Below are 16,905 nucleotides of genomic sequence, written 5' to 3' on the forward strand. Positions count from 1 at the left end.
TTCCGACAACTTTGTCCGACCGTGTGTATGCAACACCAGTTTCGGACAAAATCCGTCTGAAAAAATCCAACGGATTTTGAGGTCGGAATGTCAGACCGTGTGTACAAGGGCTTAGAGTGGCTGAGACCCAAAAGGCCACCAGGGAAGAGGGAAAGGCTAGAGAGGGGAGCCCCGGGTCATTGCAGGCTGCCTCTCACCCAACACACCCATAGAGATGTGCCAAAAATGTAGAGTCCACCAGAGTGACTTCCAGAGACAGTGGGACCTACCTTCCACCCACCATTATCCAGCCAGTTCAGCCCAGCTTACGGTGCATCCACCTTTATCCAGCCTGCCAGAGAATCCACCCAAGGACAGGCTGTTACCAGGAGAAAATGAATGCAGCATAGGTGTGGTAAAAGGCTTTTGGCCACCCGTAAATGTATAGAACTTGTTGCTGTTACTAGGATGAGTTCTGCCTTAAAAAGGAGCTTCAGTTAGTTCTGGAAAAATGTCAAGTCAGCAGCTACAAAAACTGTAGTTGCTGATTTTTTATTAAACAGACACTCGCTTGTCGAAGAATCCTGCATTGACCTCACCTGAGCCAGTTCTTCAGTTAACATGCCATGAGAAGGAATGTTAATTGTGGGAAGCCGGCTGTGACTCCTTGCAGCTTTACAGTCGGATTTTCATTGTAGATGGGTCCCATAGCCTTCTGAGACCTGTGATGAGTCCCAAATGGTCGCCGGTGGGGGATGAGAACTTCAGGTGGATCTGCCACAGTTTTGACAGGTATACCCCCCCCCCCCCCCCCAAAAAAAAATATTCCAAATGTGACATAGGAGGGGGGAGAAGGAAGAAGAGTGAAACGTCCCCTTTTGAGTGACGTTCCACTTTAAGGGGACTGCATCACACAGCTCTTGCTTATGCACAAGTTGCCTGCATTTGTTTACAATACCAAGGTATTTAGCTAAGTTACTGCTATTACTTTTGTGTTAGTATCAATCCTCTTTTTGCTCTCCTATTGCTCTTTGGCAGTGCCATTACACAGACATCGATGACTCATTGTCACCCTTTTAATTGTCTAGTGCAGTAATGGGGAACCTTGGCACCCCAGATGTTTTGGAACTACATTTCCCATGATGCTCCACTACACTGCAGAGTGCATGAGCATCATGGGAAATGTAGTTCCAAAACATCTGGGGTGCCAAGGTTCTCCATCACTGGTCTAGTGTTTGATTTTTGGATAATCCTGCCTTTTGTTATTTTTTTTTTTACTGAGCACTTTCCTTACAGAGTTTATTCATGCTCAGATTTAGCCCATATTATCACTACTGGTGTGTCATTGAGTTGTCAGGTCCCATTAAGGTTGGGTCACCACTACAAAGAGCAGAAGAAACCAACATTTTTGCCGTTGCTAAGGAAGTTATTGCTATATTGCTATATTTACTAGGGATTATTTTCTCTGGGATTCTGCTTTGCAGCACAGTGGTGTAGTTGGCAGCACAGTGGTGTAGTGGTTAGCACTCTCACCTAGCAGTAAGAAGGGTCGCTGGTTCAAATCCCAACCACAACACTACCTGCCTGGAGTTTGCATGTTCTCCCTGTGCCTGCGTGGGTTTCCTCCGGGTGCTCCAGTTTCCTCCCACACTCCAAAGACATGCAGGTAGGTTAATTGGCTTCTGTCCAAAATTGGCCCTAGTATATGAATGGGGACCTTGGATTGTGGGCTCCTTGAGAGTAGGGACCAATGTGAGTGTGCTATGTACAGGGATAGGGACAATTGTAGACACTCACTTAGGTTGAACTGGATGGACTGGTGTCTTTATTCAACCTTACTAACTATGAAACTATGTCCTGTGGATATTCAGAGGTCAATCTTTCCAACAATCACAGGCAAAGCAGTGGAAATATAAATGAGAAACCAATGGTGGACACAACCATGTACCAATACTAAAAGCTATATACGGTGTGCAGGAAAATCAAGTTTCAAAAATTGTAATACATTGGGTAAGCAAATAAAATGTAAAATGTAAGCAAGCCTGTCAAATCCAAGATACTGGTTTGTATTTACTAAAGGTGAATAGACTATGCAAATTACAGGTGCCGTTGCACTCATTTACCCTGGAGCAAAGCAAATGTGGTGAAGCTTCACTTTGTAAGGAATACCCAATCAGGTGCAAGTAAAATATAAATACATTTTTGCTTGCACATGATTGGATAATGGAAATCAGCAGAGCTTTACCAAATTTACTAGGCTTTAGGGATCATGGATGCAATGTATTCCAGGCTGCAGTGTAAAAAAAATAATAAATGCACATTTTTTTACCTGCAAAATCATGTGCATTTATTATTTTATTATTATTATTATTATTAATAATGTTTTTGTTTTTTTTTTTAACAAAAGGTGGACGTAGCCTTTAAACTTACATGCTTTGGTGAATTACGGCATAATTAATTTATAATGTTTTACTTATTCATCTTCACATTGCATTGCAATACAGGACACTGCACTCTCGTGCATTTTGGTGTGCCTTATTGAAATTGCAATTGTTTATGGTCCCTTTAGGTGCATTAGAAAGTACAATTCACCCTATAATTTTGAATAGAATAAGGGCTGTTTTCTTTACTCTCTTTTTGGTCACAAACTGTCCACTGGGTTGTCAACTGTAAGTACAGTCAATGTCAATGGAAACTCAGATAACAAATCGGAGTACATGTAGTATTGGAGAATACCAGTGGCGGCTGGTGCTCAATTTTTTTTTTGGGGGGGGGGGGGGGGGTGCAAACAAACTGAAAAATACTGAAAAAAACATGTCAATTGCAGCCTCACTGTGCCATCAATTGCAGCCTCTGTGCCCATCATATGCAGCTTCTGTGCCCATCATATACAGCCTCTGTGCCCATCATATACAGCCTCTGTGACCATCATATGCAGCCTCTGTGCCCATCATATGCAGCCTCTGTGCCCATCATATGCAGCTTCTGTGCCCATAATATGCAGCGTCTGTGCCCATCATATGCAGCCACTGTGACCCCTGCCTGCTCATTCGTCCACTTTTGGGTGACGGCGGCGAGCTGTGGGACATGCAACGGGTCAGGTGACGGCTAATGCTTCCTCCATGGTGCCATGTGTCTCTTCTTCTGTTCTGCTAGGCGTCCAATAGGGATACCTGTGCCTTCAGCTATTCAGGTGACGGGTATTAGACCCACGCTTCCTGATTGGCAAAGAGGCAGTTCAGTGTTAGAAAAGCAAATATTAATTTGCTTTTCCAACACACTTGGGTGGGCTCTGAACGCAATGCTCTGCGCTCTGAGTCCAGCTTTTTTGAAGCCTATTCGAGCTTTTCAGGTGCTTCAAAAAAGCACCCCCCGCCGCTGTATTTCAGGCACCCAGCATCTGAAAAGGGGCTGGATGCCTGAATAGGGGTGGCTAAAGCGGCCATGGATAGATTCATGGTATGCATGAATCTATCCATTTTATATATAAGGGTGGTGTGACAGAGGGGGCGGAACCTGCACGCCCTTAATAGACGCACCGCCACTGGAGAATACATATCCTGCAAAGATATAGCATAGGGAAGGAAGGCACAGCTTTGTTTCAGCTATTGTGGTTTTAAAGGGAAACTACAGATAAAGAAAAATTTGGAGCAGGCAGGATCTTTAGTGCAAAAGAGGCACATTATGGGGTTGATTTACTAAAAGCAAATGGACTGTGCACTTTGCAAAGTTCAGTTGCACTCCAGTTGCTCCAGAGCTCAGTGAATGAATGAAAGCTCTGCTGACTTCCATTATCCAATCATCTGCAAGCAAAAACGCTGTTTTTTTTTTTCCCTGTATGTGATTGGGTATTCTTTGCAAAGTGCAGCTATACCTCATTTAATAAGCCCTGGAGCAACTACACTTGCAGAGTGCATCATCTATTTGCCTTTAGTAAATTAACCCCTATGTCTCTTCTGAAATAAAAGAAACATACCTGTCTGTTTGCAGTTTTCTTTAGACTGTACACTGAGCTAAGCATGCACAACATTCTTAGCAAGGTACCTTGATGCCAGGATGACTGAGCTCCTGCGCATTCATGGGAGTTAGATCATCCTCTGCTGGCTAGTCAAGATGGCCAAAGACAAGGCACCTGGAAAAAGCTGGGGAGAAGACGAAGAGGGAATGCACAGACGTTAGATCAATGGAGTGGAGTATTTGTGAACTTTAGCTCCACTTTAAGGTTTATGAAAGGTTGCTGTCAAAGCAAATCTATTGTCATGTCCTACAAAGTGTTATAGTTGCCACCTTTTCTTCAAGCCAAACACAAAACTATAAAAAGATTTTGCAATTAAAAAACATTTGTATTCATATGAAGTTATCACAAGAGTTCCCCTTTACATCAGAATCCACAGAGTTTCCCTTTTACATCTGACCTCAAGAGTTCCCCTTTTATATCTGAATCTGCAAAGTTCCCCTTTTACACCTGAACTCGCAGAGTTCCCTTACATTGTAAGGGGGGACTCTGCAGACTCTGATGTAAGGGAGAACTTTGGAGACTCTAACATAAGGGATTATCTGGGAACCCTGATTCAAGAGGGAACACTGAGAACTCTGATGCACGGAGAGGACTCTGATGTAAGGGGGAACACTGTGGCTTCTATTGTAAAGGGGAACTCTGATGTAAGGGGCGCTCTTAGAATTCAGATTTACCTGAGTGTACCCACTCAGAGGCAGGAGAGAGAAGGGGAGGGACTTCAGTCACAGACAGGGATGGATGGTGAGCTCACTCACCCCTTGGCAGTCAGCACCTCTCATCCAGATGTATCTGAGGCTGCTGGACTTCAAATTTCTGGCCCCCATCTTTCCTGAGGCACAGTGCCAGGCATTGTAGCGTGGGGCAGACACAGGGGTAGGGACTGGAGGAAGAGGGGCAGATCAAGCACTCTCTCTTCCCCTGTCTGTGTGTGTATGGGGGGGGGGGGGGGTTGTTACTGCTGGCTTAGTCCAGTCTGAATAATGTGTCTGGGTTTCAGGCAGTTTGAAACCCGGTAGTTTGAAACCCGGACACATGATTCCAAACCCAAACTGTCCGGGTGAATCCCAGACAGGTGGCAACAAAGTATATGTACTATCATTACTGGTACAGTGTAAGCAGCTTGAGGTGCATGCAAGTAAATTTTTTTTTTACATTAGTTCCTTGCATCTGAGGGGGACGTTTGGAAGCTTTCTTTATATAGGCCTTGACTGCTTCCCAAATGGAGAATAAAGCAGAACTAATTCCTCCTATCTATTACCAGACATCCCAACCTGCAAAAACTCATTTCAGGGAGGTGGCACTTCGCGCCCGCAAACGCCGGCCCCCCGCGGCAAAATATTATTTAAATCACTTTCTCAATATTTTTTCGCAGTGCTTCTGGGGAAGGGGGTGAGGGGTGGGTGGTATGTGGACAGCAGTTTTTTTACTTTTAATAATTGATTTTTTTTAATTTTAATTTGCTTTTACTTTTTTTTCACAAAGCTTTTTTTAATTTTTTCATTTTTTAGAATTTTGTACAAAATTTTATTTTTGGGGGGGCTTTAGTGAGATGTCAGGGGTCTAAACAGACCTCTGACATCTCCCCTTTGAGACAGACAAAGGAACTGAGGACACATTCCCCACTCCCTTTCTCAGCAGTAAAGATGAATGAACAGGAGACAGAGCACAGTTTACTCTATTCAGTAATCACAGGACGCTAGACATGTGCGATTAGTTTCGTATGAAACAAAAATTCGTAAGAATTTCCGAAAATTAATACATTCGTATGGATCCAAAATATGAATTTTTATGCATATGAATTCTATCTGAAATACGAAATTTTGTTTATGAATTTCTGATCCAAATGCATAGCGAAAATTCGTAATTGTTACGAAAAGTTAACAAACCTAAAAGTTAAAACCCCAGGAAGTCAGCACAGCACAGGGATGGTGGGAACCCCTCATAATGGGCACACAGCAAGTGTACAGACCTGAGAACTCAGCACAGGGATGGTGGGAACCCTATGGGAATTTCTATGCTTGACGAATTTCATACGAAATACGAAATTTCGTTAACGAATTTCAGAATTGCGGATTCAAATTAACAGAAACATGACTGGTGTTTTGTTCACCAATCAAGTCAGCACAGCACAGGGATGGTGGGAACCATGCGCGTCCGCAGGTAGGGGCAAGTGGGGTCAAGTGCCCCCCCCTGGAATCAGAGATGAGATCTTAAATTCAGCACAGTTGTGTCGCTATCGGGGTACAGGCTCCGTTCCTTCCCTATTTGCCATAACCGAGGGCCAATCAAAGGAGATTAGGAGAGGAAAGCATCATGGGACATGGGACATTACTTATCCTAGGTACTTTACTACGTCTGTAGTCTCTGACCATGATAATGTGATAATGACATTGTCAAAAAGGGGTGGTGCATGGGTGACCCTAAAATGATGCCCCTCCTGAAAAAAGTTCTGTGGACGCCCGTAGTGGGAACCCCTCATAATAGGCACAGCGGGTACACACTCAGACCCAGGAACTCAGCACAGGGATGATGAGAATCCCTCATAATGGGTACAGCGGGTGTACACTCACACCCGGGAACTCAGCGCAGGGATGATGGGAACCCCTCATAATGGGCACAGCGGGTGTACACTCACACCTGGGAACTCAGCACAGGGATGGTGGGAACCCCTCATAATGATAAATTCATCATAGCGAACATTCGTAATTGCTCCGAAAAGTTAACAAACCTAAAAGTTAAAAACCCTGGAAGTCAGCACAGCACAGGGATGGTGGGAATCCCTCATAATGATAAATTCATCATAACGAACTTTTGTTATTGTAACGAAAAGTTTACGAATCTAACGAAAATGTGTATTTCCTACGAATCCAAATTGAATTTCGTACACGAATTACGAAATACGATTTTTTTTCGTACGGAACGAAACAAAACACATTTTTTGACGGCGCCCATGTCTACAGGATGCAGGAGCGATCTCGCTCACTGTGTCCTATTACTAGTTCCCCCCACAGTAGTCAGGACTCGGGAAAGGAGGGGATCTGGTTGCGGGGGACAAGCGGGGGGGGGCAGAGAGGGGGATCGTTGATAAGTACACAGAGAAGCTGGGGATGATCGGTGCGCAGCAGGAGGGACAGCCACCGCACTGATCCTTCCTGGGACATCAGGAGACACTTGTGGGAGTCTCCTGCAACTTCCGGGAGACTTGAGATGTCTCTATTACATCTGAAGTTGGCACCATCTTAGCCTCTATTTAGATTTGCAGTTGCCCTGGTTTAGCCCTTGTAATCATCTACGATACCAGCCATTTGATGGTTTGAAAGTTCGGTTGAGAGCTGACATAAGCACATTGGCGACTGTGACAGTTATCATCAGAGGCATACCTTGAATGTAACTGTTTAATTGTAACAAGCCCTGCCCCCTTCTTGGCACTAAGCCCCTCCTCTATCATTTAACTGTCAAACAGCAAAACCAGTAGTAACCCCGGAGGAAAGAGGGCATCATTTGGGCAGAAATCAAGGCCCTTTATACACGATCCAAGGTTCTCCTAGGCACATCTGACCCCAGGACAGGTAAGGGAAGCAGAGACACATCAATAAAAGCAGGCAGAGAATCTAACCTTCCCTCCACTTTCAATACTTGTTCCACCTTAAGCTCTGTCTCCTGTCCTAAGTTCCTTATTTGTTCCTAAACACCACACATTTCCTATAGTGTTATGGAGAGGTTAGGTTATGGAGTTGTTTGCTCTCACTGATAACAATGTCCTGAATTGCTGCACGATAGCTGAGTATGTATTAACAAACCTAGAACCTGCTCTTCATGTGTTGTTGCCATGACACCATGGAGGGACACAAGGCCTAAGCAGCTTATCTCCATTGATACATCTTATGAGCTAGGTGATCTTTGGTGGATCCTGAGTGTGAGAAGACTGCTCACTAATGCCCTGTACACACGACCGGTTTTCCCGTCGGAATAAACTCTGAAGGTTTTTCCGACGGAGATCTGATGGAATTCCGCTGAAACTGTCTTGCATACACACGATCACACCAAAGTGCGATCGTCAAGAACACGGTGACGTACAACACGTACGATAGGACTAGAAAAAGGAAGTTCAATATCCAGTAGCCAATAGCTTCCGTCTCGTACTTGCTTCAGAGCATGCGTTGTTTTTGGTCCGTTGGAACAGCATAAAGGCGTGCGGTTTTCCCGCTAGGAATTGGTTCCGTTGGAAATATTTAAAACATATTCTACTTCTAGGCCCGTCAGAATTTTCTGATGATGCATACACACGATCGGAATATTCGATGAAAAGCTTCCGTCTGACTTTTTCTGTCGGACATTCCGCTCGTGTGTACGCGACATAAGAATTACTGGATGGTAATTTGTCCAATGACTGCACCACAATTGTTCTTATAGAACAACAATTTCACTTCATGTATGGACAACAATTACTGATATGCCGCGTACACATGATCCAATTGTCCGGCAGACTTGGTCCGGCAAACAGTCCGGCAAACAATCCGGCGGACTTTATCACGAACGGACTTGGCCACACACGGACACTCTGAAAGTCCGGTGATTGCTAGCGCGATGATGTACAGCACGTACGACGGGTCTAAAAAAAGGAAGTTCAATAGCCAGTAGCCAATAGCTTCCTTCTCGTACTTGCTTCAGAGCATGCGTCATTCTTAGTCCGCCGGACTAGCACACTGACGAACGGATTGTCCGCTGAAAGCCAAGTCCGGCGGACATATTTTGAGTCAAAACTACTTTCTAAGTCCGCTGAACTTTTACGATGAAAAAGTCTGCTGGAGCTCACACACGATCGAATTGACTAAGTCCGCTGGACAATTCGATCGTGTGTACGCAGAAATACTGAGCTTGTTGCGGGTATCGTAGTGTCTATGCGTTATAAAGAATCGTTTTCTGTCTAGGATAAATGGAGCTGGATGCATTTTTCTGCATTGTCTTACGTCTCTACATAAATAAAACGCTCTGTTTGGTATTAATCTCATCTCTCATTTTACTCTGAACAGTCAGATTTGAGACCAACGATTTGGAGAACTCGGAGGCAGCTAAAATGCAAACCACCAACCAGAAGATTTCCACAGCGTCATCTACTGCCATAGAGAAGAAACCAGAAGACCCACGGGGCCCGGGGTCCTTCTTTTACATTGGTGGCAGTAATGGAGCGCAACTGTAAGTGACTTTCAGTTCTAAAAAAAAAAAAAAAAAATTGAAAAACAAGATTATGTATCAGGTTAGAAACATTCACAAATGCAATCATGTAGATTTGTTAAAGCGGTAGTAAACCGCAGCCTAAAAAAAAACCTGCAAGACAATGGCATAATGTGTATACATCACGTACTAGCACATTATGAAATGCAGGCATCCCCCACTTTTAAGTATGCAATGGGGTTTATTTACTAAAGATAGAAAGTGCAAAATCAGGCTCACTTCTGCATATAAACCAATGAGCTTCTAACCTCAGCTTGTTCCATTAAGCTTTGGTAATAAAACCTGGAAGCTCATTGGTTTCTATGCAGAAGTGAGCCTGGTTTTGCACTTTCCAGCTTTAGTAAATAAACCCCTTAAAATTGGGGTATGCCTGTACTTACCTTAGAACAAAGCCCTCCAGCAGTGTGCGGTTACCGCTGCCAGGGCTTCCTTTTTCACCTGGTCTTCCTTCCGGGTACGCTTGCTCCAGGCCACCTGACTGGCCGAGCCGTGATGACGCCACTCCTGTGCATGCGTGCTTGAGTCACAGCCACAGCACAGTGCCCTGAAGGGATGGCACGGGTATGCCGTCTCTTCAGAGTGCATGCGCCAATGACATCACCGGCTGCATACATTGTGAATATCTCCTAAACTGTGCAAGTTTAGGAGCTATTCACTGTACCTACAGATAAGCCTTATTAGAGGTATAAGTTAAAAAAAAGGCTTTACTTCGACTTTAAGACCAGGTTCATACCTATGCAAGTTGCGGTTGATGCCTTTCCCCGGCATTTTTTGTGATTTTCCCCCACATGATTTTTATGCCTTTTTATTTATTGTTAGAGGGAGGTGTCTGATCATGTGGAGGAAACCAGCAAAAACGCAGTTGTAACGCATCTAAATGCACTTTTTGATGCATTTCTACTGACGTCTATGGAACCAAAAATGCAACTTGTTGCAGGCACACAAGTTCCTGACCCTTTCCAAAAAACGTGTTGAAAATGCACAGATGTGAATGTAACCTATGGGAAATCATGTTAAATAGACTGTAGTCCGTTTCTGCAAATCTGAAAACGCACTACAAAACACATAAGTGCCAACCTAGCATAAAGAGAAGTTTTGATGTTTTGTAACCAACAACAAAACACATGTTTTTATTTATTTAATTTACAATAGCAAACTAGTAGGGATCGATAATAAGTTTGACTCGAACATAGGGTGTTAGTTTGTCTGCAGACGAACCGAACGTATGGGGCGTTCGCGACAAATTTAAGTGCCGCGGAGCGCTCCATAATGCACTGTTAGATCGCAGTGCATTGACGGCTGCTGATTGGCCAAAGCCTGCACCTGACCTGCATGCTTTGGCCAGTCACAGCGTGATCTGCTGGGAGAGCCATGATTGGCCAAAGACAGGGTGCCTTTGGCCGATCATGGCTCAGAGGCCTAAGTCCACACCCCACATTATATAAGGCTGCTTACATAGACGTGTGTAGTGTGATACATGGAGGAGATTGAAAGAACTTGAGCTAGATTAGGCAGGTTAGTTAGTGGCGTGCAGGAAGTTTAGTTATATATATATATACATAGAGCAAAATTATAGACGCAACACTTTTGTGTTTGCCTTTATTTATCATGAGCTGAACTCAAAGATCTATGACTTTTTCTATGTACACAAAAGGCCCGCTCTTCTGGGTTCAGCCAGTGGGGCCTCACGATGACACGCCACTAGACCTGCCCCCCTCTAACTTACTGAATGAAAGACTAAGTGCTGGGACAAGGTCATCCAGCACCCAGGGCAAAGATGCCAAGCTTTGCACTCCCTACCCACATGATACTTTTCAAAATCACTGCCGCTGTCACTACTCCTGCAGCCTTGTAACAATAAGAAGGCGCTCCCATCCCTACAGTAAACCATTGTGCCCAGGCCAGCTGCACATCCCACCCACCCCTTGTCCTGGTCCGGCTCCTGGGATATGCACATGACATATCTCAGGAGGCCTCAGTCTTTCATTCAGTAAGTAGGAGGGGGCCGGGCCCAGCAGCACATCAATGTGGGATCCCACTGGCTGAACCCGGAGAACTGTGAGCACTGCGCACGTCATTCACCTAGGTGAATGATGTACATGGAGGGGCGGGCCACACTGTTTGTTAAAAAAAGGTAATCACTGTACTATCCATTTAGAGAAGGAGTGGAGAGGGGGAAATGTTAAGTAGAGGGAGAAGATCCTCTTTCATTTCCCTGGTTATTCACCTGGGCAAATGATGTACATGGAGGGGTCGGGCCACACTGATTATTAAAAAAAAACACTAATATCCATTTAGAGGAGGGATGGAGAGGGGAACAGTTATGTAGAGGGTGAAGATGTGTTTTAATTTTCCTGGGCCAGTTAAAGCCCAGTGAGCCAAATAATTGTGCTTCTCTGTTTGTCCCTTTCCCTAAAGGCCTGAACCTACCCTAAAACTGATTAGAGGGCTCATGTCTACAAAGACATGTAGGTAGATTAATTGGCTTCTGTCCAAAATTGGCCCTAGTATATGAATGGGGACCTTGGCTTGTGGGCTCCTTGAGGGTAGGGACCGATGTGAGTGTGCAATGTACATGGATAGGGGTAGACACACACTCAGGTTGAAATGGATGGACTGGTGTCTTTATTCAACCTAACTAACTATGAAACTATGTAATGCAGAAAGGATCACTTAATTTTGGAGAATATAGCCTTATGCACACTTGGCAATTAGCCTCTGCGAGTCAAATACCAGTGTTTTCAAGTGTCGGGAGGCACAGGTGCAGTGTCCAGCCCGTTACCTTCAGCTTGTCAAGGTTTATGACAGCATGAAATATGCTGCGGCTGGAGGTTGTACTGAGTGGTACTTGCATTTAAGACCCTGTACCAGCCTTTCTCAACCTTTTCAACACAGAGGAACCCTTGAAATAGTTCTCCAGTCTTGGGGAACCCCTGCTAAAAATTCGAATTCTACAACTCATGATACATTAGTGTGATGGTCAGTGAGAAGAATGCTCCTTACACTTGTGGTAATTGGGAAGAATTACCCCCTTACAGATAGCTAAAAAGATCAATGGTGTCAGAGGGAACTTACCTGAGAGGCAGAAATGGCCCAATGCTGAAGGAACCCCTAGCAACCTCTGGAGGAACCCTGGTTGAGAATCACTGCCCTATACGTTCAGGGACATATGCCTGGAATGTAGGTATTCTGTGTTCCGGCATATGTCCCTGAATGTGAGTACCACCCAGTAGAGCAGCCATTCTCAACCAGGGTTCCTATAGAGGTTGCTAGGGGTTCCTTGAGCTGTGGCTGATGAACCACCTTTTTGATGGTGCCTACAGAGTTCAAGGTTCAGCATCACTTAGCAAAGCCATCAACATGACACCAAATATATTTTTAGCTGTCTTTAAGGGTGGCATTCTGAGCACCATTTTAAGGGAAACATGTTTCCTATTGACCACCAGTATAATGGGCATTGTTCTATTGACCCCTGATGAATTGGTTTTAGTAAGGGTTCCTCGAGACTTGAAAAATTATTTTTGGGGTTCCTCTAGGGATAAAAGGTTGAGAAAGCCTGCAGTAGAGCATCCAGCTGCAGTGTATTTAGGTCTGTCTGGAGGTCGCCCTGTGCCTCCTGAAGCACGAAAGCTCCAGAATATTCTGCACAGGGGTTAAAGGCCCACTTTTCTAGCAGAAGATCCACTACAACTTGCCTGATCGCTTTGAGCATTATTATACATGTGTTCAATAGCACTGAGTATAGCAGCAGAAAGAACACCTGGATTCTTTACTTTTCCTGGCATGGACGGCCTCTTGGGAGCTGGGGGATTATGGTAAAATGGCAGCTGCTACAGATGAAAAATTCATCAAAAGGTGTAGTAGGTCTTTGATATTTTATCGATTGTTGTTTCTCTTTCGACCTTGTGAGCCCCATCAATAATATGGGACTTAGTGCACCAAGATACTGATCAGCTCTTTGAAATGTCTGTTCTCTATTATACCCGTGCACCCTACAAAATTTGGTGCACCTACAATTTTGATAAATACCATATTCTTTTTTTACCAATTGTGTAAATGTTTACCAGGCCCTCTGTAACCCATAAAACTAGTCAAGGGAAAAAAAAGACATCCTCAAAAGTAGATTATTTCTGCATAGCTCCCAGCTGTCCCTGATTTGGAACAAAGTCCCTCTGTCCCTCTTTCCTCCTCTTTTATCCCTCATTTTGGTCTGATCTATAGAGTTGTATATAAAATGCACTATTTATCTTTCAAGAAGTGTTTCCCAGAGCTAAACCTTTCATCCAATTTCTAAATTGCTGCATTTGTACATTTCACAAGCCAATATAAAAGAATAGTAGTGGTAAAAAAAAAAGCACTTGTGGGTTTACCTAACCATTTTTTTTTGTATAACGCTCCTTTATAGGGGAGTGGCAGGGGGTGCGTCCTATGCCTACAAATTTTTGTTAATAGGTGTCCCTCGTTCCCATCTCAAAAAGTAGGGAGGTATGTTTCTGTGTGCCCTGTTTCCTTATCCGCTTGCCGACCAGCCGTCACAGTTATACTGCGGCAGGTTAGCTTTGCTGCGCGAATCGCCGTAGCTGTACGCCAGTTTGTGCATGCGCCCATTGGCCAGTGGGCGAGCCAATCAGCGGGTCTGGTGGACTCGATGTCTGCTGGCCACCCGCGATTGTTCCCCGCAGTGACAGAACGGGGATATGCCTGTATAAACAAGGCAGATCTCCGTTGTGACAGGGGATCACACAGAGATCCTGTCTTTTCGCTATGTAGGAATACAGATCTGTGTGTTTTCCCAGGCAGCCCAGCCCCCCACACAGTTAGAAACACCCTGAGGGAACACATTTAACCCCTTGATTGCCCCAATGTTAACCTCTTCCTTGCCAGTGTCATTAGTACAATGTCAGTGCATATTTTTAGCACTGGTCACTGTAATAATGTCACTGGTTCCCAAAAAAAGTGTCCAAAATGTCAGCTAGGTGTCCGATCTGTCCGCCGCAATGTCGCAGTCCCAATAAAAATCGCTGATCACCGCCATTACTAGTAAAAAAAAAAGAAATGCCATAAATCTTTCCCCTATTTTGTAGACTCTATAACTTTAGCGCAAACCAATCAATATATGCTTATTGCGATTTTTTTTTTATTTTTACCAAAAATATGTAGCAGAATACATATTGGTCTAAATTTATGAAGAAATTAGATTTTTTACATTTTTTTATTGGGTATGTTTTATAGCAGAAAGTAAAAAATATGTATATTTTTTAAAAAAAATTCTTTTTTGTTTATAGCGCAAAAAATAAAAACCACAGAGGTGTTCAAATACCACCAAAAGAAAGCTCTATTAGTGGGGAAAAAAACATACATGTTATTTGAGTACAGCATTGCACGGCTGTGCAATTGTCAGTTAAAGTAACGCAGAGCCATATCGCAAAAAAATGGTCTGGTAAGGAAGTGGGTAAATCCTTCCGGGGCTGAAGTGGTTAAACTTTAATTATAGTTTGCAATTGGGTCTGCTTTATTAGGTAACAGTCATGTGTCAAAGTGTTTGAACTGCATAGAGCAGAAAAGTAACAGTGGATAAGCCTTGAGCCTGGAAGATGCGTGAAAACAGGGCGCCCTCTACTGGCTGCTACTCCACACTGTTACTGTCTGCAAGGTGCAAAATGTACATGGTGTGATAATATGTTCCAATACAGGAAGAATAAGAAGCTAGCTATTAGCAGAGCTGCAGTTTTGTATTCGCAGATGCACTTTACCATGCTTCATTTCCTGGCTTCCAACAGTTTTAAAGTAGAACTCCAAATATTTTTAAATCCCCTAATCTGTAAAAAAAAAACAAAAAAACATATCATTACTGCAATGCTATCAATCGTATGGAAGATTTCCCTTTTCCTAATGGAGCTGCTGGTTATTTTGGGCTTACCGTTACCTTGTTGCACGTCTAGGGGATGTCCCGTGGTAGGTGGCCCAGTAACTTGAGACTGACAATAGATCCACTTGAATGGATTTTATTTGCAAAACTCTGACAATTGAACAGTCTTTCAACTTGGGATCAGAGGGTTGGAAAGGAAGTACAGGTACTCTTAGTGTCAAAGTCAAAAAAACATTGAAGAACTTGCTTACTTTGACTGCATCCAGAGAATAGCCATTCACAACTGGATGAACACTCAGGTTGGACAGCCCCTCTCTCACAAGGCCTAGCAGCCAACTTGGTGCTTACTGAGTCAGGAACAAAGTCTTTGCCACAGAAGTTGTTGTAGAACACGTAGGAAAACTAAGCTGTAGAACACTTGTAGGATGCCTGGATCTTTCAGCCTGCTTGGCGATATCCACAAGATTGGATTCTCTCGGTTACTTCAGCCCTTCCAGGCTCTTGCTAAGAAAACCAACATGTACGTGGTGTTCTTCTGAAGAGTCCTCCCCTGTAATGCTTGAAGTACACTGGGTCTCTCCTGAACCGGAGACGGAACCCAACCACCCCAGAATCCTTCTTTAGTTTCCCTGCCTCGGGTTAGCCAGCCCCGAGACATTCAATTTGGGTGGATCCGCTCCCCAGGCCATAGCCTTCCTGGGGGCTGGTCAGGAGGACCAGGACGTCATCACATCATTCTGGACCGGAACCCCGAACCATGTGACGTCTGCATCTTAAATACCCTCTCCCAGAAAGCCCAGCGGGAACGCCACCCCCACTGGACGGGCTCCGAGAGAGAGTAACTTAAGCACCTGACCAGACCATAGTTCCATGCCTGCCAGAGGAGACAGTGCCCCCTGTGGCCAGGCTGAACATCTCATAGTTTAGTCAGACTGATGCCGAGGCCCAATTTAGGTAATTGTACCCAAACCAAACTGCAGTTTAGGCAATTTTAACTTTTAGAAAAACGCATAGCGCGTGTTCTTCAGGGGCCGCCGCTACACTCAGGGCCGTCTTTAATATTGATTGGACCCTGGGCAAAAAATTTTTTTGCCCCCCCCATGCAGTTTCACTCTCCACCTGCTTTGAGACATATGATAAAAAAGCAGCAAGACTCAAAATCAGTTTACTGAATCAGATCAGGCAGCGATTGCGATTGGTTGCCAGAGGTTACAGTGTATCATTACCACTCACTGACTGGTTGCTAGAGGTTACAGTGTATCATTACCACTCACTGACTGGTTACTAGAGGTTACAGCACATCATTTCTGCTTGTTGATTGGTTGCTAGAGATTACTGTACATCAATACTGCTCATTGATTGGTTGCTATAGTTACTGCACATCATTACTGCTTACTGATTGGTTACTAGAGGTTACAGCACATCATCTACTCACTGCCTGCACACCATGGACTGGGGAGTTGAGGGGGCCCATTAATAGACATTAAACTCCTAGGGATCCTAGGACTCCTGGGCTCAGTGGCAGTGCAGTGCAGATTTTCAAGCATGCCCCTTCACCTCTCCAGTGGGCAGCATTCAGTATAGGTGAAGGTGGATATGACCTCAGGGGGGCATGATATATATTAATGAATACCGCCTCTATTTACATATAAATCTTGCTGGTCTGCCTCTATTTACATATGAATGCCATCATTATTTACATATCAGTGTTGGTATTTACATATAAACACAGGGCCTGCAGGTGAGTCATCTGTACACAACAATAGGGCAGAGCTGGGCAGCATTAGGAACAGAACTTCACACT

At 44.2% G+C, this 16,905-nt stretch overlaps 1 protein-coding gene across 2 annotated transcripts in view; it reads left to right on the forward strand.

Annotated features, from left to right (window-relative positions):
- The window catches only part of TTLL10 (tubulin tyrosine ligase like 10), a 204,995-nt gene that overhangs the window by 90,295 nt on the left and 97,795 nt on the right, over window positions 1-16,905 (forward strand). For both annotated transcript variants that reach the window (XM_077458109.1, XM_077458110.1), the window contains exon 3: window positions 9,031-9,193. In XM_077458109.1, the coding sequence (XP_077314235.1) occupies window positions 9,031-9,193 (163 nt within the window). The remainder of the gene's footprint in view (window positions 1-9,030; window positions 9,194-16,905) is intronic.

The sequence above is a fragment of the Lithobates pipiens genome, unplaced genomic scaffold (assembly GCF_037356315.1).
Source record: "Lithobates pipiens isolate NorthernLeopardFrog02 unplaced genomic scaffold, aLitPip1_a1.2 Scaffold_27, whole genome shotgun sequence".
NCBI lineage: Eukaryota > Metazoa > Chordata > Amphibia > Anura > Ranidae > Lithobates > Lithobates pipiens.